This window comes from Symphalangus syndactylus, chromosome 10 (genome assembly GCF_028878055.3).
Source record: "Symphalangus syndactylus isolate Jambi chromosome 10, NHGRI_mSymSyn1-v2.1_pri, whole genome shotgun sequence".
NCBI lineage: Eukaryota > Metazoa > Chordata > Mammalia > Primates > Hylobatidae > Symphalangus > Symphalangus syndactylus.
This window is the reverse complement of record NC_072432.2, coordinates 20,544,005-20,566,842: the sequence shown is the minus strand read 5'-3', so window position 1 is coordinate 20,566,842 and position 22,838 is coordinate 20,544,005. Positions and strand designations below refer to the sequence as shown.

At 45.5% G+C, this 22,838-nt stretch overlaps 1 protein-coding gene and 2 pseudogenes across 3 annotated transcripts in view; all 3 read left to right on the top strand.

Moving 5' to 3' along the window:
* The first annotated feature begins 359 nt into the window (after positions 1 to 359).
* Positions 360 to 1,779, top strand: LOC129491940 (cytochrome c oxidase subunit NDUFA4-like; annotated as a pseudogene).
* Positions 1,780 to 3,013: 1,234 nt separating this feature from the next.
* The window catches only part of NMT2 (N-myristoyltransferase 2), a 61,536-nt gene continuing 41,711 nt past the window's right edge, over positions 3,014 to 22,838 (top strand). For 2 of the 3 annotated variants that reach the window (XM_055296635.1, XM_055296636.1), the window contains exon 1: positions 3,014 to 3,227. In XM_055296635.1, coding sequence (XP_055152610.1) covers positions 3,118 to 3,227 — 110 coding nt within the window. In that variant the 5' untranslated portion in view covers positions 3,014 to 3,117. The remainder of the gene's footprint in view (positions 3,228 to 22,838) is intronic. The other variant, XM_063610124.1, reaches the window with a different exon arrangement.
* On the top strand, positions 16,788 to 17,875 carry LOC129491938 (peptidyl-prolyl cis-trans isomerase A-like; annotated as a pseudogene).

Genomic DNA, 22,838 nt, shown 5'->3' with positions numbered 1-22,838 from the left:
TACTAAAAATACAAAAATTAGCCCAGCATGGTGGCAGGCGCCTGTAATCCCAGCTACTTGGGGGGCTGAGACAGGAGAATCGCTTGAACCCGGGAGGCGGAGGTTGCAGTGAGCTGAGATTGTGCCATTGCACTCCAGCCTGGGCAAAAAGAGTGAAACTCCGTCTAAAAAAAAAAAAAAAAAAGGTTAGGATAGTACATTTTATGTTGTATGTATTTTACCAAAATTAAAAAAGAAGTTAAAATAATTTAAATGAAACAAGACCAATTGTACAACTATAGTCTTACATCTGTAGTAGGAGTGGGCCAGGCAGAATAGAAAATTCCCAAAGGCCTTTTAAAATACACTGGCAAGATACTACTTAGCCCAGGGCCTGGTGGCTAGGCTGGTTCTCTCCTTTCCAATTGGAGGCCTCTGCCACAAACATGCTCCACCAGATCATCGGTCAGGCCAAGAAGCATCCAAACTTGATCCCCCTCTTAGTATTTATTGGAGCTAGAGGTACTGGAGCAGGACTGTATCTCTTGCGTCTGGCATTGTTCAATCTAGATGTTAGTTGGGACTGAAAGAATCACCCAGATCCCTGGAACAAACTGGGTCCCGATGATCAATACAAGTTCTACTCAATGAATGTGGATCACAGCAACCTGAAGAAAGAAGGTCCAGATTTCCAAATGAAATATTTCACTATAAAGCTGCTTTAGACTGAAGTTCTTCCAGAATCCATCCGCACAATTTTCCACTTCACCAGGAAATAGTTCTCCTCTAAATGAATGAAATCATGTTGATATAATCTATTGGAGATTACACTGATTAATAAATAACTGAAACTTGAAAAAATAATACACTGGCAGCCATTCTACAGTGCTCCCATCCACCAAATAAACTTTAGATCTAAGATGCTGGAAGATGCCACTTGGTTCCAATTCTCCAAATTCTGGAATTAAGCCAGGGAAATAAGTAAAAATGTTTAGAAACGTAGTGTTTCTATACAGGACAGTAAGATTTAGGAAGCCCCAGGGTCATCTGTAAACTTTTCCCTCCTTCCAAAGATTAATGCTGTAAAACATTTGTATTATATAATACTTCAATCCAGTACTGTACCAACTTGTTTCCATTCTGGGGAACAGATGTTCCCTGTTTGTCATTGTTTTCTAGTGTTTCACTGGTTTTTGATGCCCTCATTTTATTTTTCCAGGATTATTTGTTTTCTTATTCTTTTTTTAGAGCAGTTCTTAGTCAAAACTTCTTGAAAATTCAGATAAATATATGTCTGCTGAGTTTCCTTTGCCTTAAGTTTTAAAAACTCTTTTAGAGAGCCCTTCTGGCAGGTTAGAGTGGCTGACTTGATTGATAGGCTTGCTCCTGGCCAGTTTCCTGTTGGTTACCCGAGCGGGCTACCGGTTCTCCAACAATCCATGTTCATAGAGATGAGCTGCAGGAACCTCACTCATCTGTATTTGCTTTTATCCTAAAGTTTCACGGAGGTGACATGTGATATTTTGCCTCAGAAATAGTTGCAGTTGTTAAAGGCAATATTGTTTTCCCTTTTGTGTTTTGGCCCCATTTGCCCTTCTTACAGAATTTTAGTTGTCTCAACGCCAAACAGCTGACGGGCTTTGAAATCGCTCTGCAGTTTTCATCTTTTGATACTTCTAGCTCATTGCGTTTTAAAGACATAGTCTCCCTTGGGAAAAAAGCCATAAAATGCTCCTAGTATCTTCTGCAAATAAAGGACCCACACCAAAAAATTCAGGTGGCTCTTTAAAGTCTCATTTTCCTCACTGAGCGGGTTCTGATGATTATCTTTGCAAAACCACTGCGGAGACTTCCGGTGGCCTAGCAGCGCATTTGAACAAGATCATCTCAGCAAAGCAAAGGACAGGGCTGCTCTGTACAGAATGCAATAGCAAATAAGAAAGGCTGAACTTCACCAGTCTTCTATTTGGCAATAGTACAGAGTGCCTCCCTTCCCTCTTCTGAGAGAGACAGCGGGCAATTTCAGCACAGAAGGCCGTGCACGTTTGCTTGGAAATCCAGGTCATGACCTTGACTTTGGGAAAGCCAGGGTGGCCTACCTGAAACTGTCCAATCCCCCAGCATCGTGGACACGTCCCCATGTCCCTCAAGATGTCTGTTCTGGTCTGAGCCGTCCGTAGTAGTGTCCAGGGAAAGCAGAGGTAGCTCAAAAATTTCTGTCAAGAGTTTTAGTGCTGCAAGCCTGATCGGGACAGGGCGGTGGAGGGTTGGAAATACTCTGTTTTGACTTTTAACTTGATTTTATAATGTATTGGATGGATAGATAGATGCGAAATGGAATTGTTAACATGTATGTGGAGGGGCGGGAAGAGCTTCTGGAAAGCCCCAGCCCTGAGTGCCTAGTCCTGTGTGGGAAAAACCCCTGCACGGGTTGGGAGCGCTCCCTAATTCGTCCAGAAGTAAAATCGCATGGCCTGTGTTCCAAAAATGCCGCCACTCAGGATGTCAAGTCTGTACGTTTGCAGCCTTGAAAGCCAAGTACCGGGCAGAGGCACCGCGCAGGCCTCGATGTACAGGACTCGGCCCTGTGCAGGGCTGGCCGCGGTGAGCAGGTTTGGAGCTGGGCGGGGCGGGGCCAGCTGGGAGGGGCTGCAGCGGTGGGCGGGGTTAGAGGGCGGGATGAAGCCGGCAGGGCGGGGAGAGGCGGGGCTGGAGGGGAGGGGCCTTAGAGGCGGGCGGGGTTAGGGAGCTGGATTGAAGCCGGCGGGACGGGGAGAGGCGGGGCTTGATGGGGAGGGACGAAGAGGTGGGCGGGGTTCAAGCCCGTGGGGCAGGGCGGGGCCGGCAGGCAGGGCGTGGACGGTGAGGGGCGGGGACGGAGGGCGGTGAGGGGCGGGGACGGAGGGCGGGGCGGGGCGGGGCGGGGGGGACGGAGGGCGGGGCGGGGCGGGGCGGGGACGGAGGGCGGGGCGGGGCGGGGACGGAGGGCGGGGCGGGGCGGGCGGGGCGCAGCGCCTGGGCTCCGACTCCAAGCAGTACGGCGGGAGGCACTAGAGGGAGCTGCGGCCACGCCGGCCGCGCCCGCCCCGCCGCGCCGGCCCGGCCCCGAGCACCGCCTCCCCAGCCAGCGCCGCCGCGATGGCGGAGGACAGCGAGTCTGCGGCCAGCCAGCAGAGCCTGGAACTGGACGACCAGGACACGTGCGGGATAGACGGGGACAATGAGGAGGAGACGGAGCACGCCAAAGGGTAAGGGCGGCGCGCGGGCGCACCGGGCGCGACAGGGCGGGGACCGCGCGCCCCAGGGTCTCCGGCTTGGGGGTGGCTCCTAGGACTGGGGGCTCTTCGGCCGCTCCGCCCCGCGATGGCTTCTCCGTGGCGCGGATCCCATGGTGAGGTCCAGGGCGCGCGGCTCGCGGGAGAGGACAGTGCGCGGGGAGGCGAGGCCCGGGGTGGGCGGGGAGGCTGGGGCCCGGGCGGGGAGACGCTACTGTCACCTGCCGCGCGCCCCCGGCCAGCCTCGCCCATCCCCGCCGGCGGCCTGGCCCAGGAGGCGCGTGCTGCCCTCGCCCGCGGGTGGCTCTGGTGGGCGCCGAGGAGAGGCGCTACGCCTTTCCCTTTGTGGCGACCGCAGCCTGGGGTAGGAGGTCGCCCTCCTCTGCCCCCTGCCATTCTTGTTAAGTCCCTTCAGACCCCCTCTCCGCCGCCGCCACCCGAAAAGAATGGGCAAAGACGTGGGTGGAGCGGCGTGGAGGTGCCCCTGGTGGTGTCGGGGCTGCCGGCGGCGAACTGCGCAAAGTTCTGGCGTCGAGGGGGTCCCGGGCCCGGCCCCTGCTGGGGATACTGGGCTTTGCATCGCCTCGCGTGTCCCTAGAGCTCTTCAGAGCAGGGCCGACCCCCTGAACCGGGCTCCCGCTGACCTGGCCGCATCCCGTTTGCAAAGCTGGTATTTGATCTCCAAAACTCGATGCACCACGCATTTTCACACTTGATCGTGTTTCTTAATCCTTTCCCTTTGCCCCCGAACCCTGCAGACTTGATTTGCTCTTCTGTTGGAGAAAAGGATTGCTTCAGGTGAAGGCCGGTGTTGATGCTCTCTTTTTAGAGGCAGTGGGGCATTTTAAATAAAAACTGGTGTCCTTTTAAAGTGCTATTTGCATTACCCTTTTACCCTATTGGATTCAAACTATGCGCTGGCACAGAGCGGTTCTTGCTACACCCTTAGAAGTGAGATTTTTCGAACCATGGTGAGTGATGGAGAAGTGGGTCAGCTTAAAAAACATGATAGGGAGGCCTGAGTCACAGATGGTTTACTCAGTTCATAGATTCTTGAAATGATTGATCACTGAAAGTGTAAATCATTTGCATTCTACTTGTCTACTTTAAGATTTATTAAAGAAAGGGACTTTTGACCGATCTCTAATTCATTATAAAATATTAACAAGAAATCAAGAAAAAGAAAAGCTGACTATGTGCATCTCCCATTTGCAAGTTGTTTTTATTTTTGCCGTGAATACTTCAGTGGCGGCTGCAAGTATCGAATGTTCGAGTCTAGAATTTTTTTTTTAAAGAGAGGAAAGGAGATTGCACAGGAATCTGAACCTGAGCTCTGTTTATGCAGGGATAGAAACGTGCTTGTGATAGATAGCTAAATACAAATATGTTTTTGAAACGGTAGTTCTATTGCCAGAAATGGGCCCAGGTGCAGATGCAAGCTGATGGATTAGCTTCAGTACCTGTGTTATCTTTCTGGAGAGACGCCGGACTTTTATCTTCTCTGCTGTAATTTCTGTTTATTGTTCCTCCTTTGATTGATATTCTAGGTTGGGGGCTTGATTAGGACTTCTTTGCTTACACTGTTGAGAATGTCCCTAGTACAAAGAATTCCTCATCTGTGTGCACATTGATCTGAGCCTGTCCCCCGACACCTTTCAAGAAGCTAAAGTTTCCAGAGTAGCACCCAGAGGCATCTGTGCTGCCTTCGGAAGTTTTCAGTTTTGTATATCAGCACATTCATTATATATTAGAAAGGTTAATCAAAATTTAGAGATGCCCCAGGGACTGAAATGTTTTAACCAAGAGCAGATACCATGTTAATAGCTTCTAGTGGGAAAAGATTAACATAATGGACGTATTGTACTCTATTTAAATGTAAGGAGATTAGGAAAACTCCAAATGACTGCTCTCCTTGGATTGCCTGTTTGGATTTGAATTTAGACAATGTGTGCCAAATTTGGGGGAGTAAATGTGTTTTATTTGGCTCATGTACTGATGATATCGCAGTAGAAACCTAGGTTTTCTTTAAGTAGCTCAAGTTTGTAAATGTTAAAATTTGAAAGACTCTTTTTCTATACTCGACCTCTTCATTCCCATCAGTTTAAATAAATAACAAATAATGAGCCTTTGGGTGAATCAGTAAGAACATGTTTCACCTCTTGAAGGCAGTTTGTCAATTTGAGGCCACCAGGCAGCAGCCAGTGCAGAGAGGTAATTTACTGAATAGTACCCTTGTGGCCTGCAAGAATTCATTTACCCCACCACTCAGTGTAATGTATTTGCTAGTCATTTTAGACATATTAAGTTGAAACAAGAGCCTCAGATAAAAGGGAAATACCCACTTAGAGTCTTGTTTTGCACCAAAATGTAAGTATATAAATATGTAAAACTGCATATGCTTTTATTTTCATGGAATTTTGTTCATGGTCTAAAAAGGGTATTTCATTTTATAGATAATGCTAAGAGCCCATGAATGAAATGTCATATGTTTTATGTTTAATTAAAAGCAATGGCATAAGTATTATAAAATACTTGAGTCTCACTGTCTTTATATCTTGTTTTTCATGGAAAATGTACCTTTTTTATTTTTATTTTTATTTTTTTTGAGACGGAGTCTTGCTCTGTCACCCAGGCTGGGAGTGCGGTGGTGCAATCTCGGCTCACTGCAACCTCCGCCTCCTGAATTCAAGCAATTCTCCTGTCTCAGCCTCCTGAGTAACTGGGATTACAGGCGCATGCCACCACACCCAGCTAATTTTTGTATTTTTAGTAGAGATGGGGTTTCACCATGTTTGCCAGGCTGGTCTCGAACTCCTGACCTTAGGTGATCTGCCTGCCTCGGCCTCCCAAAGTGCTGGGATTACAGGTGTAAGCCAGTGTAAAGAATTAAATGTACTCTTTAACTTTTCGGTCCACCCAAGCATGGAAGTGGCAAACCACTATAAAACTTTCATGAATTACAAAGAACGTGGGAGAAGAAGGGGTTGTCAGTTTTAATTAGTGAGACTATATTCAGACAAGTATAATTTTATTATTTTCAAACAATATGCGGCAATTAGAACCAGACTAATAGAGGACTGCCTGAAGAGATACTTATATAACTTACTTGAACACATGATTTGCAATTAGAATTAGGGAGTAGGTCTTTATAAAGAGCTTGAAGGAGCCTGGAAAGACTTTCTACATAGATAAAAATTAACCTCAGTCCAGCTTTCTATATGAATTATTAGAAATAGTCCAGATTACTGAAGATTTCTGTTCTGCTATGGGTGGCAGTGGTATGAAAGAGGTGACCTGGAGGATGATTTTTTTTTTTTTTTTTTGAGATGGAGTTTTGCTTTTGTCACCCAGGCTGGAGTGCAATAGCACGATCTTGGTGCATTGCAACCTCCGCCTCCCGGGTTCAAGCAATTCTCCTGCCTCAGCCTCCTGAGTAGCTGGGATTACAGGCGTGCATCACCACGCCCAGCTAATTTTGTGTTTTTAGTAGAGACGGGGTTTTACTGTGTTGGTCAGGCTGGTCTCAAACTCCTGACCTCAGGTGATCACCTCAGGTGATCCCCCGCCTCGGCCTCCCAAAGTGCTGGGATTACAGGCGTGTGCCACCACACCTGGCTAATTTTGTACTTTTAGTAGAGACGGGGTTTTACCATGTTGGTCAGGCTGGTCTTGAACTCCTGACCTGGGGTGATCCCCCCACCTCGGCCTCCCAAAAGTGCTGGGATTATAGGCCATGGTGCCCAGCCTGGAGGATGAATTTCCTAGGAGCTTTCACGGTTGGATCTGAGGTTAAGATGCTCAAGGATCTTTAATACTTCCCTCATTTTGCTATATTCTTTTTTTTTTTTTTTTTTGAGACGGAGTCTTGCTCTGTCGCCCAGGCTGGAGTGCAGTGGCGCAATCTCGGCTCAGTGCAAGCTCCGCGTCCCGGGTTCACGCCATTCTCCTGCCTCAGCCTCTCCGAGTAGCTGGGACTACAGGCGCCCGCCACCACGCCCGGCTAATTTTTTGTATTTTTTAGTAGAGACGGGGTTTCACCGTGGTCTCGATCTCCTGACCTTGTGATCCGCCCGCCTCGGCCTCCCAAAGTGCTGGGATTACAAGCGTGAGCCACCGCGCCCGGCCTCATTTTGCTATATTCTTGCCTTCTGTTACTTTCTTCTGAAGGGCTTTGGGGACATTGAGGACAGGGCAAATTGTTGAAGAATCATTTAGAACCCATGGTCTTCTCGCTATCCTTTTGATGTCCGGCTTTTCCAGTTATGAAATGCATTTGGTATTGGTCATGATCTCTTACTGAGCTAATGTTATTGTCCATTGCTGAAGACAGAGTCAAATAGAATTCGTGTGGAACTTTGGTAACAAAACTAAATCTCTCCCCTTGCTTTACCAACATTGACTTACAGAGCGCATATACTTCCTAGAAAAATAGATGTTTCTCGTAGCTTTCCATTAAGAGAGATTTTCCCTCAATAGTCACTGGAAGCAGCTACTAAGAAGATTTATATAGGAACCAAAATAAACATAGGTGAGTATGTCTTTGTTGGCAGATACGTGACTAAATTAGTCCCTGGGGTAGACATGAAATAGTTTTAGTATTTAAAGGTTAAGACCTTTTTTTTTTTTTTGGAGACCAAGTCTCGCTCTGTTCCCCAGGCTGGAGTGCAGTGGCGTGATCTCAGCTCACTGCAAGCCCCGCCTCCCAGGTTCATGCCATTCTCCTGCCTCAGCCTCCTGAGTAGGTGGGACTACAGGTGCCCGCCACCACGCCCGGCTAATTTTTTTGTATTTTTAGTAGAGATGGGGTTTCACCGTGTTAGCCAGGATGGTCTCGATCTCCTGACCTCATGATCCACCCACGTCGGCCTCCCAAAGTGCTGGGATTACAGGTGTGAGCCACCGTGCCCGGCCTAAGACGTTTTTAAGGGTTCTTTTTCTTAGAAAGATTGAAGATCTGGTATTGGACAAAGATGAAAACTTTGGAATTCTTTTAACAAAGAACATAACCTATCTTCTACCATCCCCACTTTAGGGGGGTGAAAAAAAGGAAGAAGTTCTTCTTTGGGCGCTATGTTGTTGTATCTGACTTTATCTGTCTATTGTTGAAATTGAGTTGGGAACTTCCCCTTTGTCAGCTGTGTGGTATCAGTGGGAAAACGCAGAAACATATTATGACTTGCAATAGATTTTTCTTATGGAAAATTTAGGGATAACTAAAAGCTGCCCTTTCTGAAATTTGATCTGTTATCAATCTGTATAAATCTAAATGTAAAAATGAATTAACAACAGTCCTTTGCCTGAGGGACCTCCTCAAATCAAGAACTACAGTTTGAAATGATCAAGTATCTGGTAAGACTTGCATCTGAATGGGTGATGTCACCGTTTGGCCCAGAACAAACTTTTTCCAGGGTTGTCTAAATATAGGACACATACTTTGCCATCTTTATTAGCACAAATGTACGCTATACATCTATACTAGTTAAAATCACTTTATTTTAACAGAACCAAGTTCTACTCCAAGTTCAAGAAATTGTTGTTTCATTTGAAAACATGTTAATGACTTTTTAAAGATACGCTTATTCAAAAATCAAACAATAGGGCCAGGTGTGGTGGCTCATGCCTGTCATCCCAGTGCTTTGGGAAGCCAAGGCAGAGGATCGCTTGAGGCCAAGAATTCAAGATCAGCCTGGGCAACATAGCAAGACCCTATCTCGACAAAATAAAAAATGAGCTAGACATGGTGGTGCATGCGTATAGTTCCAGCTACTTGGGAGGCTGAGGTGGGAGAATTGCTTCAGCTCAGAGAGCTGTGATCGCACTACTGTACTCCAGCCTGGGCAACAGAATGAGACTCTGTCTAAAAATATACATATATATATATGTATATATATATATGTATCTCTTATATGTATATATTTATATATCACATATATAAATATCAAAAAATATCAAATATATAGATATATAAATATCAAATATATAGATATATATAAATATCAAATATAGATATATAATATCAAATACATAGAGATATATAAATCAAATATATATATAAATAAAATATATATATATCAAACAATAAAGTATATAAGGTAGAGTGAAAGCCCCTGGTCACCTTATTTCCCAGAGATGTCACCACTGATAATGAACTCACTTTTTAATATGTGTGTGTGTTTAACATCGCTGGGATCTTACTGTACCTGGGTGCATGTTACCATGTATCTTTCACTGACTCTTACTGTTGTGTGCTGGAACTTTCTGGGGTGATAGTAATCCAGTTGGGCGGTCATCAACACATGGAGCACTTGCATGTGACAAGTGTGACTGAGCTGAATTTTTTTATTTTATTTGAATTAATTTAAATTTAAATAGCCCTATGTGACTGGTGGCTACCATACTGGACAGCTCAGATCATATTCAGTCTTTGAATTTTGTTTATAAGCTTTCCTGGTACTCAAAAATACCTGTATTTTATTTACTGTCTTTGGTAGAATATGTCTAGTTTTCGTTCTTGTTTTCTTCTGTGGATTATCTGTATGCCTTTTTTTTTTTTTTTTTTTTGAGGCAAGATCTCACTCTGTCTCCTGGGCTGGAGTGCAGTGGCACAATCTCAGCTCATTGCAGCCTTGACCTCCTGGACTCAAGTGATCCTCCCACCTCAGACTCTCAAGTAGCTAGGACTACAGGCACATGCCACCACACCTGGCTAATTTTTGTATTTTTGTAGAGACAGGGTCTCACTATGTTGTCTAGGCTGGTCTCGAACTCCTGAGCTCAAGCAGTTCACCCACCTCGGTCTCCCAAAGTGCTGGGACTGCAGGCGTGAGCCACCGTGCCTGGCGATCTGTACATTTTGAACAAGTATGTTTTCATCTATATTTCTTTATCCATATCAAAAAATTAACCACTATTTAAAATATTCTACCATCTCAGAAGAAAAATCGTGTAGGATATTTTGACTTCTTTTCATTTCCTAGGTTTAATTGAAATAACCTGGAACTGTAATTCTTTTATTTTTGCCCGTGTGTCACTAGAGACTTTTTTCTTAACTATTACATGTTTCACATCCCTGTTAACAAAAACATTTTAGACTTTCCTGACAGCTTTATTGTTTTTATGGGTTTCCACTGTTCCTTATAAAACACATCCTCCCGTCCAGGCATGGTGGCTCACGCCTGTAATCCCAGCACTTTGGGAGGCTGAGGTGGGTGGATCACTTGAGGTCAGGAGTTCGAGACCAGCCTGGACAACATGGTGAAACCCCATCTCTACTGAAAATACAAAAAAAATTAGCCAGGTGTGGTGGCAGGCGTATGTCATCCCAGCTACTCGGGAGGCTGAGGCAGGCAGGAGAATCACTTGAACCCGGGAGGTGGAGGTTGCAGTGAGTTGAGATCGCACCATTGCACTCTAGCCTGGGCGACAGAGCAAGACTCTGTCTCAAAAAAATAAAAGTAAAAAATAAAACACATCCGCTCTTTTTCTTCTTTAACAGCATTCTCACATGATTTTTTTTCTTAGAGTGTGTGGATGATATATTTTGAGTTCTTGCGTGTCTGAAAATGCCATTCTTTTCCCCTCCCACGTAATGCATAGCCTGGATGTGCATGTGACTCTATGATAACAATCGTTTTCCTTGAAACTCCATAAACGTTGTTTTAATATCTTCCAGCACTTACTGGTACAGATGTTATTTTCTTTGTTTTATTTTTGATTTTTGAGGCGGAGTCTCGCTCTGTCACCTAGGCCAGGCTGGTCTCGAACTCCTGACCTTGACCTCAGGTGATCCACCTGACTCGGTTCCCTCAAAGTGCTGGGACTACAGGTGTGAGCCACTGCGCCTGGCCAGATGCTGTTTTCTCTGCTTCTCTTTCTTTTGTAGGTAACCTTATTCTTTTTGTCTGTTTTAACTTGTTTTCAGTCTAGAAGCTTCTGGCATTTTTTCCCTGTTGTTCTATTACCAAGGGGTTTCCATGTCCTTTGACATGCTGGGATCGCCTTTCCTTTTTTTTTTTTTTTTAATTTTTTTATTTTTTGAGATGGAGTCTCACTCTGTTGCCCAGGCTGGAGTGTAGTGTCGTGATCTTTGCTCACTGCAACCTCCACCTCCCAGGTTCAAGCGATTCTCCTGCCTCAGCCTCCCTAGTAGCCAGCATTATAGGCGCGCACTACCATGCCCAGCTAATTTTTGTATTTTTAGTAGAGACGGGGTTTCACCACGTTGGCCAGGCTGGTCTCGAACTCCTGACCTCAAGTGATCTCCCCACCTCAGCCTCCCAAAGTGCTGGGATTACAGGCGTGAGCCACCACGCCTGGTACCTTTCCTTTACTATCTAAACAAAATGGCCCGAGCTGATACATGTTCATGGGGGTTTCTCGGACACTTAGGTTTTCATGGTCCTCAGGCACACCCACACTGCAGCCAACTTGCCCCATCACTGGGCTCCTTGTGCCTATGTGTCCTTAGGGTGCTCTTTTTCTTCACCATTTGACCTTGGGTGGAACACGGTTATCTTCAGTTCTGTATCTCTCACCACTCTCCTCCCAGGAATCACTAAAATCCAGCTATTGTGCACAGCATTTGCTGAAGCGTTTGTGGCTAATGGGGAGGGAGGGAGGTCTGATTACAGAGTAGCACAGAAAACAACTTTGAATTCAGCGTCAGACATCATTGTTCACCAAGAGGAATTTGTTACTGTCCGCGCCTTTCTGTGGGTCATGGCTTCCTCTGCTTCTGAGAGTGTCTTCTGATCTTTCTTCTCCTCTTCTCTAAATTCAAGGTCAGCCCAAATGTCCTTTCTTTCATGAAGCCTTCCACAGCCGCTATGATCAAAGGCGCTGACCCCTGCCAGAGGCCCTGTAGCTCTTAGTGAGTGTGTCTTTCCCATGACATCTTTCCCAGTTGCTCTCACCTTGTCTCCCCAGCCCTCCGCTCGGGCAGACCCTCATTCTCCTGCCCCAAGCTGTGGCTCCTAGAGGTAAGTTCCTTGTCCACAATCACAAATAGGAGATGTGGGTCTTTGCGTCTGTTGCTTTATGTGTGTGTAGCATCTACCAACCAGCTTGAGTAAAAGGTTTTATTTTGCTGGGCGCAGTGGCTCACGCCTGTAATCCCAGCACTTTGGGAGGCTGAGGCGGGTGGATCACCTGAGGTCAGTAGTTCGAGAGCAGCCTGGGGTACATGGTGAAACCCCGTCTCTACTGAAAATACAAAAATTAGTCTGGCATGATGGTGGGCACCTGTAATCCCAGCTGCTTGGGAGGCTGAGGCAGAATTGCTTGAACCCGGGAGATGGAGATCACTTTATAAGCATACATTGCAGTGAGCCGAGATTGCGCCACTGTACTCCAGTGAGCCTGGGCGACAGTGAGACTCTGTCTCAATCAATCAGTCAATCAATATTTTAAAACAATTTTATTTAAATATACAATAGGTTATCTGAAAATAAAGTATGGCTGGACTTTATTAGAATTAAACATTAGAAAGTCAAGTACCCAAGGTCCATCTGTCTTTCTAACCTCTCTCCCTCTCTGTCTCCCTCTCTGTCAACTAGACTGCCCCAAGCATCTGTTCCTTAGTGCAGATTCTCCAGAAAGGATCTCACTGGTTTCTGGCTAAGAAAGGGATTATCCAGGCATGATCCAGTCCACTGTGATGGAGAAGGGAAAGGGAGGGGTAGGAGAGAATTGTGTGGTACAACATGGCCACTGAGGGCCACATCTTTGGTGAAACCTGTGGGCAAAGGGAGTTTTCAGGGAAGGACGTAGTGAACAATGCTGGCCCCTTGCTGGGACTGAATTGTATCTGCCTCCCAATTCATATGTTGAAGCCTAAATCCCTAACGTGATGGTGTCTGGAGGTGGCACCTTTGGAGGGTAAATAGCTCACAAGGGTGGAGCCCCCATGAATAGGATCAGTGCATGCTTATAAAGTGATAAAGAATCCAGCGCTTTGTTCCTCTGCCAAGAATGAGGCCCTCACCAAAAACCTGACCCTGCTGGCACCCTGATCTTGATGGACTTCCAGCCTCCAGAACTGTAAGAAATAAATGTCTGTTCTTTAAGTAATCAGTCTATCGTATTCTTTAATAGCAGGCTGAACTAAGACACACCTCAAAACATGTCTGCAGAACACAGTGTGTGTCTGCCTGTCTACTCACAGGTAGATTGTGTGCATGGAGACAGCACTTTCAGTCTATGATCCTTGGGATACCTGGTACCTTGCACGTGTTTGTAACTTACTAAAGATTTGCGGAATGGATTCCAATAGCTCTTAATTCCCATTGACAAATTTATTTCAAACTGTCTTTATTTTATATGCATTAAGAATATGTGAAGGTTTTTCTTTTTCTACTTCTCATTGAGAGGACTTTGGCTGTAGAGTTTTTAGTTTTGTTCTGCTATATAGGGCCCAACATTTTTAAATGATAACTAATTTTTTGAACTCTTGGCATATGCTTATGTATTTTTCTTTTTTTTTTTTTTTTTTGAGACAGAGTATCGCTCTGTTACCCAGGCTGGAGTGCAGTGGCGTGATCTTGGCTCACTGCAACCTCCACTTCCTGGGTTCAGGAGATTCTCCTGCCTCAGCCTCCCAAGTAACTGGGATTATAGGCACCTGCCACCACGCCTGGCTAATTTTTGTATTTTTAGCAGAAATGGATTTTTGCCATGTTGGCCAGGATGGTCTTGAACTCCTGATCTCAAGTGATCCACCCTTCTTCTGCCTCCCAAAGTGCTGGGTCTACACGCGTGAGCCACCATGCCTGGCTTTATATATTTTCCCTGGTTGACTCATTACAATAACAATTGGAGACTGAGGCTTATCAGTTTTAATAACTTATCCTGGCCATAACTCAAATTCAAACTTGGCTTTTAAGTCTATCTGACTGTAAATCTGTTGCTTTTCACTAAACTACAGTCTCATGGACTCTCAATAAGAGTAATTTGATAATGTCTCAAGGTCTTTTTCTTTATAAGTCATAGATTGATTACCAACCTGAACACCTTTGGAACCAAAATTCACCAGTGTCATGGGTCAATGAATTAATTTTTAAAAAATCATACATTTCTTTGCTTAAAGAATATTGCAAATCAATAATTGGGAACTCGATTCTCTCAAGTCCCTTAAAGGACTCCTTTTATTTTATAGCATCAGTATAATTAGTAACAAATTTTTTTCTTTTTTGCTTCTTTCATGGCTTAATCATCTCTTTTCTGACTGCCTTACCTGTAGCCTCGTACATTTCAGCACCCCTTTCTCTGGAGCCTCTGCCCCCTGCCCCCAGCATCACCATCATTCAGAGTTGCACGAAGCCAAGTTCCAGTGAGAAGTGACATGGCCCACAGAATCTGGTTTTGCATCTCCTGGGTGAAAGCGCTGCCGGGAGGTACCCACTTCAGCCCTCCCGTACCCCAGTGCTGCAGTCTATGCCCAATCCGCCCTTGATGGTGGCTCCTTGTGGGTGCTTTGAGTAAGTTAGTGGCCTGTCATGCTTTCCCAGCCTTAGGAAAAACCTGACTGGAGTCAAGGACTGAACTGGGATGTCACCTTTACAGTTTCTGTTTTGTTTAGTGCACTTCTGTTCCTGGCTTAAACTCACACACCGTGGGGAAATAGGGACTTCTTTATTCCCGTGGCTGTGTTCCCTCAGTGTTCCAGCTCATATAGTACCTTCCCAGAGAAGGTTGGGGATTCAGTTAATATAAGAAATTCCCATAGTTTTTTCCTTTAGTGTTTCTTTTTTTGAGAGGGCAGGGGGATACTTGTTCTTCACTACTTTAGGGGTATTTATTAACATTTTAAGAAAACTAAAGAAAGAGCCGGTAAAAGCAGAGTGCTTATCTTGGTTTCCAAATGAAGTTTTAAAAAAGTTCTTTTTGCAGCCGGGCGCGGTGGCTCACGCTTGTAATCCCAGCACTTTGGGAGGCCGAGGCGGGCGGATCACGAGGTCAGGAGATCGAGACCACGATGAAACCCCGTCTCTACTAAAAATACAAAAAATTAGCCGGGCGTCGTGGCGGGCATCTGTAGTCCTAGCTGTTCGAGAGGCTGAGGCAGAAGAATGGCGTGAACCCGGGAGGCGGAGTTTGCAGTGAGCTGAGATTGCGCCACTGCACTCCAGCCTGGGCGACAGAGCGACAGAGTGGTTTCTTTTTGCGAAACCACTTTTTTTTTTTTTTGGAGGCAGAGTCTTGCTCTGTCGCTCAGGCTGGAGTGCAGTGGCACAATCTCGGCTCACTGCAACCTCCGCCTCCCGGGTTCACGCGATTCTCCTGCCTCAGCCTCCTGAGTAGCTGGGATTACAGGCATGTGCCACCATGCCTGGCTAATTTTTGTATTTTTAGTAGAGACGGGGTTTCACCATGTTGGTCAGGCTGGTTTCGAACTCCTGACCTTGTGATCCTTCTGCCTCGGCCTCCCAAAGTGCTGAGATTACAGGCGTGAGCCACTGCGCCTGGCCTGAAACCACATTTTTAATGTAGAACATTCGAATGAATCACTAAGCAAAAACGCCATGGCTTGGTATACTCATATATACATTTTCCTATTTATAAATATTTACAAAAATGCAAATATAGTAGCCCCCGCCCCGTATTAATCCGTTCTCATGCTGCTATAAGGATGAATGTTAGACCAGGTAATTTTTAAAGGAAAGAGGTTTAATTGACTCACAGTTCTGCATGGCTGGAGAGGCCTTAGGAAACTTACACTCATGGCAGAAGGGGAAGCAAACACATCCTTCTTCACAGGGTGGCAGGAGAGAGAAGAATGAGAGTGAGGGGGGCGAAAGCCCTTTATAAAATCATCAGATTTCATGAGAACTCATTCTCTGTCATGAGTACAGCATGAGGGTAACCGCCCCCATGATTCGGTTACTTCCCGCCGGGTTCTTCCCATAACACATGGGGATTATGGGAACTACAGTTCAATATGAGATTTTGATGGGGACACACCCAAACCACATCATCCCCTTATCTGTGATTTTGCTTTCTGCAGTTTCAGTTATGCTTGGTCAACGTTGGTTCAAAAATATTCAATGGAAAATTCCAGAAACAGTTCCTAAGTTTTAAATATGCCTTTCTGAGTAGCGTGATGAAATCTGGGGCCATCCCACCCTGTCCCGCCCTGGATGCGACTTTTCTCTTTGCCAGCGTCCCCGCCTGCAGGTCACTTAGTAGCCATCTCTGTGATCAGATTCACTGTCTTGGAATCACAGCGTTTGTGGTCAAGTCACCCTTACTTTACTTCCATGGCCCTAAAGCACAAGAGGAGTGGCACTGGCAGTTTGGATACACCATAGAGAAGCCATAAAGTGCTTTCTTAAGTGAAAAGGTGAAAGTTCCCTATCAGAAAAGAAGATCATATACTGTGGCTGTAAGAAGGAATCCTTGGGGCCAGGTGCAGTGGCTCATGTCTATAATCCCACCACTTTGGGAGGCCAAGGTGGGAGGATCACTTGAGCCCAGGAGTTCGAGATCAGTCTGGGTAATATAGCAAGATCCTGCCTCTACAAAAAAAAAAAAAAAAATTAGCCAGGCATAGTGGCATACACCTGTACTCCTAGCTACTCGGGAGGCTGAGGCAGGAGGATCACTTGAGCCCAGAAGTTCAAGGGTACAGTGAGCTATGATTGCATCACTGCAGTTCAGCCTGGGTGACAGAGTGAGACCCAATCTGTTAAAAAAAAACACAACAAAAAAGGCTTTGCAGACGCCACTGCCGCCAGGAGCCCTGTACTACCAGCCATGGTCAACCCCACCGTATTCTTCAACATCACCATTGACAGCGAGCCCTTGGGGCGCGTCTCCTTCGAACTGTTTGCAGACAAGTTTCCAAAGACAGAAAACTTTCGTGCTCTGAGCACTGGAGAGAAAGGATTTGGTTATAAGGGTTCCTGCTTTCACAGAATTATTCTAGGGCTTTTGTGTCAGGGTGGTGACTTCACATGTCATAATGGCACTGGTGGCAAGTCTGTCTACAGGGAGAAATTTGATGATGAGAACTTCATTCTGAAGCATACAGGTCCTGGCATCTTGTCCATGGCAAATGCTCGACCCAACACAAACGATTCCCAGTTTTTCATCTGCACTGCCAAGACCAAGTAGTTGGATGGCAAGCATGTGGTCTCTGGCAAGGTGAAAGAAGGCATGAATATTGTGGAGGCCATGAAGTGCTTTGGGTCCAGGAATGGCAAGAGCAGCAAGAAGATCACCATTGCTAACTGTGGACAACTCTAATAAGTTTGACCTGTGTTTTATCTTAACCACCGGACCATTCCTTCTGTAGCTCAGAAGAGCACCCCACCACCCCATTTGCTCACAGTATCCTAGAATCTTTGTGCTCTCACTGCAGTTCCCTTTGGGTTCCATGTTTTCCTTGTTCCCTTCCATGCCTAGCTGGATTGCAGAGTTAAGTTTATGACTATGAAATAAAAACTAACAAAAAATAATAATAGTCTATCCATAAAATTGTGAAAAAGGAAAAATATCTTTGCGCATAGGCTATGCAGTTTAGGAGTGGGTACTAGCCATGGTTTTAGGCATCACCTGGGAGACTTGGAACGCCTTCTTGAGGATAAGGGGCACCTACTGTATACTGTTTGTATTGATCTGTTGTCATTTGAAAGGACCTGAATGTCTTTCCAGGTCACCACACAGCCTGCACCTGAGTCAGGTCAATTGGCTGGCCATCCCGTCATGTGGTTCTACGCAGGGTACCATTATTTATTTAGTCCCCTATTGCTGGACCCTCATAGCCAAGGCTGCCAGCGGGCCCCTTCTTCCACCGTGACACTGTTTGCTCTGGACACCTGGAGGGCCCCACTTATCCCTCCTGGTGGCTGGGATATGCGTACCAGTGGTAGGAAGTCATCCCAGAGCACCTGCAACAAGCCAGCATCCTGGGGGCAGGGGAGACAGGACAGAGGGAGCCAGCCCTGCTGTCATCTTAGGGCACAGCTTCCCCACTGAGGGATGCAGAGACCTTTTCATGAAAGATAAACGTGCTTGTGTTGTGAGCGGCTGTTATTTTGGGACTGGAGCCCACACAGCTCAACCTGTATACTAACTAATGAAACATCTGTGTGTAGCTTTGGCCTTAGAGACATTTTCTGTTTTCATTATGTAATTTTTTGAGTAGGTAGTATGACCTATTCAGAGGTCAGCTATGTGGTACAAAATTCAAAAGCCATCAAGGGGAGGCAGTCTCATTCTCCCTGCACTGAGCTTCTCCCCGATAGGCAGCTCCTGTTGCCGGCTCTTGGCATGTGCTTCCAGTGGTGGCAAGGATGAGGGCATGTGTACACATGTGCCTCTGCAGGCCTTCAACACAAATGGCAGCATGCCTCTTGATTTTTCACTAACAGCATATCTCGGAGGTCATTATATATCAAAATACGTAGATCAACCTCCTTTTAGTTTTATTGTATTTTTTTAGAGATGGTGGAGGGGAGGTCTCACTGTGTTACCCAGGCTTGTCTCGAACTCCTGACTTCAAGCGATCCCCTGGAGTTGCTGGGATTACAGGCGTGAGCCACCATGTTCATCTCCAACCTCCTTTTTAAAAAGGCTGTATATGGGTCCTTTCCACTCAGAGACTACTCTCTCTATATATAGAGAGAGCTGTTTCTCTTTCCCTTCTCTTCTGACTATTAAACCTCCATTCCAAAAAAAGGTGGGGGGCTGCTGTACATTGTAGCGTTGAATGGGTACGCCATTACCTCTTTAATCCATCCCCTATTAGTAGAGAGTAAGGTAGTTTTTAGTCTTTTGTGCTAGTACACAGGGCTGAAGTTAATATCCTTGTACATGTATCACCTCTCCAGACTGTTTCCTGATGAATATTTAAAAATCTTTCTCAGTTAAGTTTTAGGAAGGCAGTGTGGTGTGTTGAGATGAGTTTTAAACCAGGAACCAAGAAGCTTCCTTCACTAACCCTCCCTTGGACGTTGGAAGTCAGTTAACCCCTCTGGGGATGAGTGTCTTCGTTGCTAAATGAAAAAAACTGCTTAAAAGGAGCCATTTGTCTTTAAAACTCATGATTTGACAAGTACATACTTTGTCCTGGGCCTGACCCCATCCTCAGGGATAACAGAAGGCTGGGGAAGGTTCTGAGAGGGAATAGCTCTGAGAAAACGAGAGACTTTATGTATCAGGGACCCATCAGACCCCAGGGTTCTTCTTGAGTTGACTTTTTGCTGTCACTTCCTAAGGAAAAGGGGAAAAGATACATTGTGGCAAAGGAGAGACCCCAGTCCTGCTTGTCCCAGCTTTAAGCCATCCCTTCTAGACACTGCCACTTGCTCCTTGTCTTACAGACAACTTCTCAGAGCTCTGTGGTATTTCTCTGCTTTTTAAAAATTCATTTGTTTCTTTCCTGTACCATCCCAGAGCGGACCATGACCTCTGGCTCCCTTTTGGATCTGGGAGGTGCGTTTCCTGGAGTTTGAGGACTCCAGGTTCACCTTTATGCTTCCTGGTGAAAAGCGCCATTTGTACAGCCTCACTAACTTGTCTTTGACCTTTGACTTTGCTCATAGAAATTGTTTTCTCTGTCATCTCTGGCCTTTGCCCTTGGACACATATCACAGGCTCATATCACAGCCTTGGATCAAGCTATCTCATTTCTATGTTTGAGTATTACAACTTTTGTTTTGTTTTCTTTTTGTTTTTGAGACAGAGTTTTACTCTGTCGCCCAGGCTGGAGTGCAGTGGCACGATCTTGGCTCACTGCAACCTCTGCCTCCCAGGTTGAAGCAGTTCTCCTGCCTCAGCCTCCCGAGTAGCTGGGACTACAGGCGCGTGCCACCACACCCGGCTAATTTTTTATATTTTTGGTAGAGACGGGGTTTCACCATGTTGGCCAGGCTGGTCTTGAACTCCTGACCTTAGGTGATCCACCCGCCTCAGCCTCCCAAAGTGCTGGGATTACAGGCGTGAGCCACCACACCCAGCCAACTTTTTTTTTTCTTTTTAAAACTGTCTAGAACTCAATTCTTCTGAGCCGTCAGCTCCCTTGAGGCTCATAAGCCACGGATCTGTCCCTGTTTGTCGAATGGCTGAACAATTTGAATTTCATCTTCAATTGTGTATAATGATCTTAAAGATATGTAAATAACAAATTTTTAAAGCATTTAAAATATTTCTTCCTGTATTCCGACCTTGCACTGTCTACAAAGACAGGTCTTACTTCACAAACTAAACTTCATGCGATACGCGTTTCTGGCCAATGAGTGTTATATAAAAGTTTATTATAGTTTAACATTATCTCATATCAGAATTGGGCTTTTGTGTGATGTAGACACCAAAATTGTTTGATAATTATGAAAGGAGGAGGCTGGCCAGGCACTGTGGCTCACACCTATAATCCTAGCACTTTGGGGGGCCGAGGTGGGCAGATCACCTGAGGTCGGGAATTCAAGACCAGCCTGACCAACATGGAGAAACCCTGTCTCTACTAAAAATACAAAATTAGCCAGCATGGTGGCGCATGCCTGTAATCCCAGCTACTTGGGAGGCTGAGGCAGGAGAATTGCCTGAACCCAGGAGGCAGAGATTGCAGTGAGCCAAGATTGCGCCATTGCACTCCAGCCTGGGCAGCAAGAATGAAACTCCGTCTCAAAAAAAAAAAAAAAAAAGAAAAGAGGAAGCTAATGAGATAGAATATACATTCCCACATTTCAAATATGGTACAGGTTTAGGAGAACCAAAAACTTGGAACAACCCAATATGTAAGAAGAGGGATTAGTTAGTAAACTAGACCAAAAGCTAGCAAAGAGGGACTAGTTAACAAACTGGACTAGAAGCTAGCAAAGGGGATCATCAAGATTCTCTCTTCCAGCCACGCTTGTATTCCAGGGCTTATTGTTCAGCCATTGTCTAGAGCTAGGCATCCTCTGCTGCTAACACCCGTGTAAATATTTAAATTATTGACTAATCTCACAGTCACCTTTATCCAAAGCTGTAGCCTCAATAGCTGTAGCCACCTGCCTGTTTGATGGATCTTTGATGATCTTTGTCCCTCACTGGCCATACACTTTTGGGACAGCTCTGAGCTCTGAGCCTTCTAGGGCTTGTCCATGACTTACTGCTTTGCACAGAGACCATGTTGCTTTGTAGATACTTCCTACACCAATCCCAAGAGGAGAAGGGGCACACTAAGTATGGGTTGAAGCTACCAGACCCATGATGGAGCTGAAATCCTACTTTAGATGAGGCCGTAGTGCAGCCAGATGATGAAAGCTGGAAGGTTGGCTTCCTGCTGTGGACTCTGCATTACACTTGGGAAAAAAAGAGTGAAGAAACTCATACTAGAATTACACAGATGAACCACTGACAAAAACAAACTCATTTGTGTGACTTCTTCAAACCCTGAACTGCAGGTGAAATCCATTATTGAATTTGATGGTCACATGATCAACTTAGGTAAGATGGATGCCCCTGATCCAGGATGAGCACCAACTTTGGCCAGTACACCCTGATAACCTGAGTCAACCTTAGCCAACGTCCCCAACTGTGGGTGTGAATTCTCTTCCAGCAGCAGGTAGTGTGATGAACCTTTGGGTTACCTTTGTTTTTTTTATTTTTATTTTATTTTATTTTTATTTATTTATTTATTTATTTTTTGAGACTGAGTCTCGCTCTGTTGCCCAGGCTGGAGTACAGTGGCGCGATCTCGGCTCACTGCAAGCTCTGCCTCCCGGGTTCACACCATTCTCCTGCTTCAGCCTCCCCGAGTAGCTGGGACTACAGGTGCCTGCCACCGTGCCCGGCCAATTTTTTTGTATTTTTAGTAGAGAAGGGGTTTCACCGTGTTAGCTAGGATGGTCGTGATCTCCTGACCTCGTGATCCTCCCGCCTCGGCCTCCCAAAGTGCTGGGATTACAGGCGTGAGCCACCCTGCCCAGCCCTGGGTTACCTTTGTTTTTTATCAACTGTACCAAAACCTCATATTTTTTTCCTAGTAGTGTTATTCCTTCTAGTGAAGTGTTTTGGTATTCCAACCAGAACACCAGGGCATGTGCACACACGTAGCACAAAGATCTATTACAATTCCATAAAATAGGTGAATAAAAAATGTCCAAAGATCACAATTAGGCAGTTTACAAAAAACCTAAAAATTGCTGGTAATTATCTGAAAAGACGGTCAACCCAAGGAAGTACGTAAATGAGAGAAAACGTAGGGGAGTAATTATGTGGATTTTGGAGCCAGACTGTCTGGATTCAAGTCCTGATTCTGCCATTATTAGCCATGTGACCTTTGGCAAATTACTTAAGCTCTATTTCAGTTTCCTCATCTATAAAATGGGAATAATAATAATAATAATAATAGCACTTACCTCCAAGTGTGACAGTTTACAAAGTTGATACCTGTGGGGTGCTTGGTACAGTGCCTGACACATAGTAAGTGTTGCAAAGTGTTACCTGCTGTGGTGATGATTATGATGGTGATGGTGATGATGGTGGTGATCATGATGATGGTGATGATGGTGGTGATCATGATGGTGATGATGGTGATAATGATGGTGGTGATGGCAGTGGTGGTGATTATGGTGATGGTGACGATGATGGGGGTAGTGATGA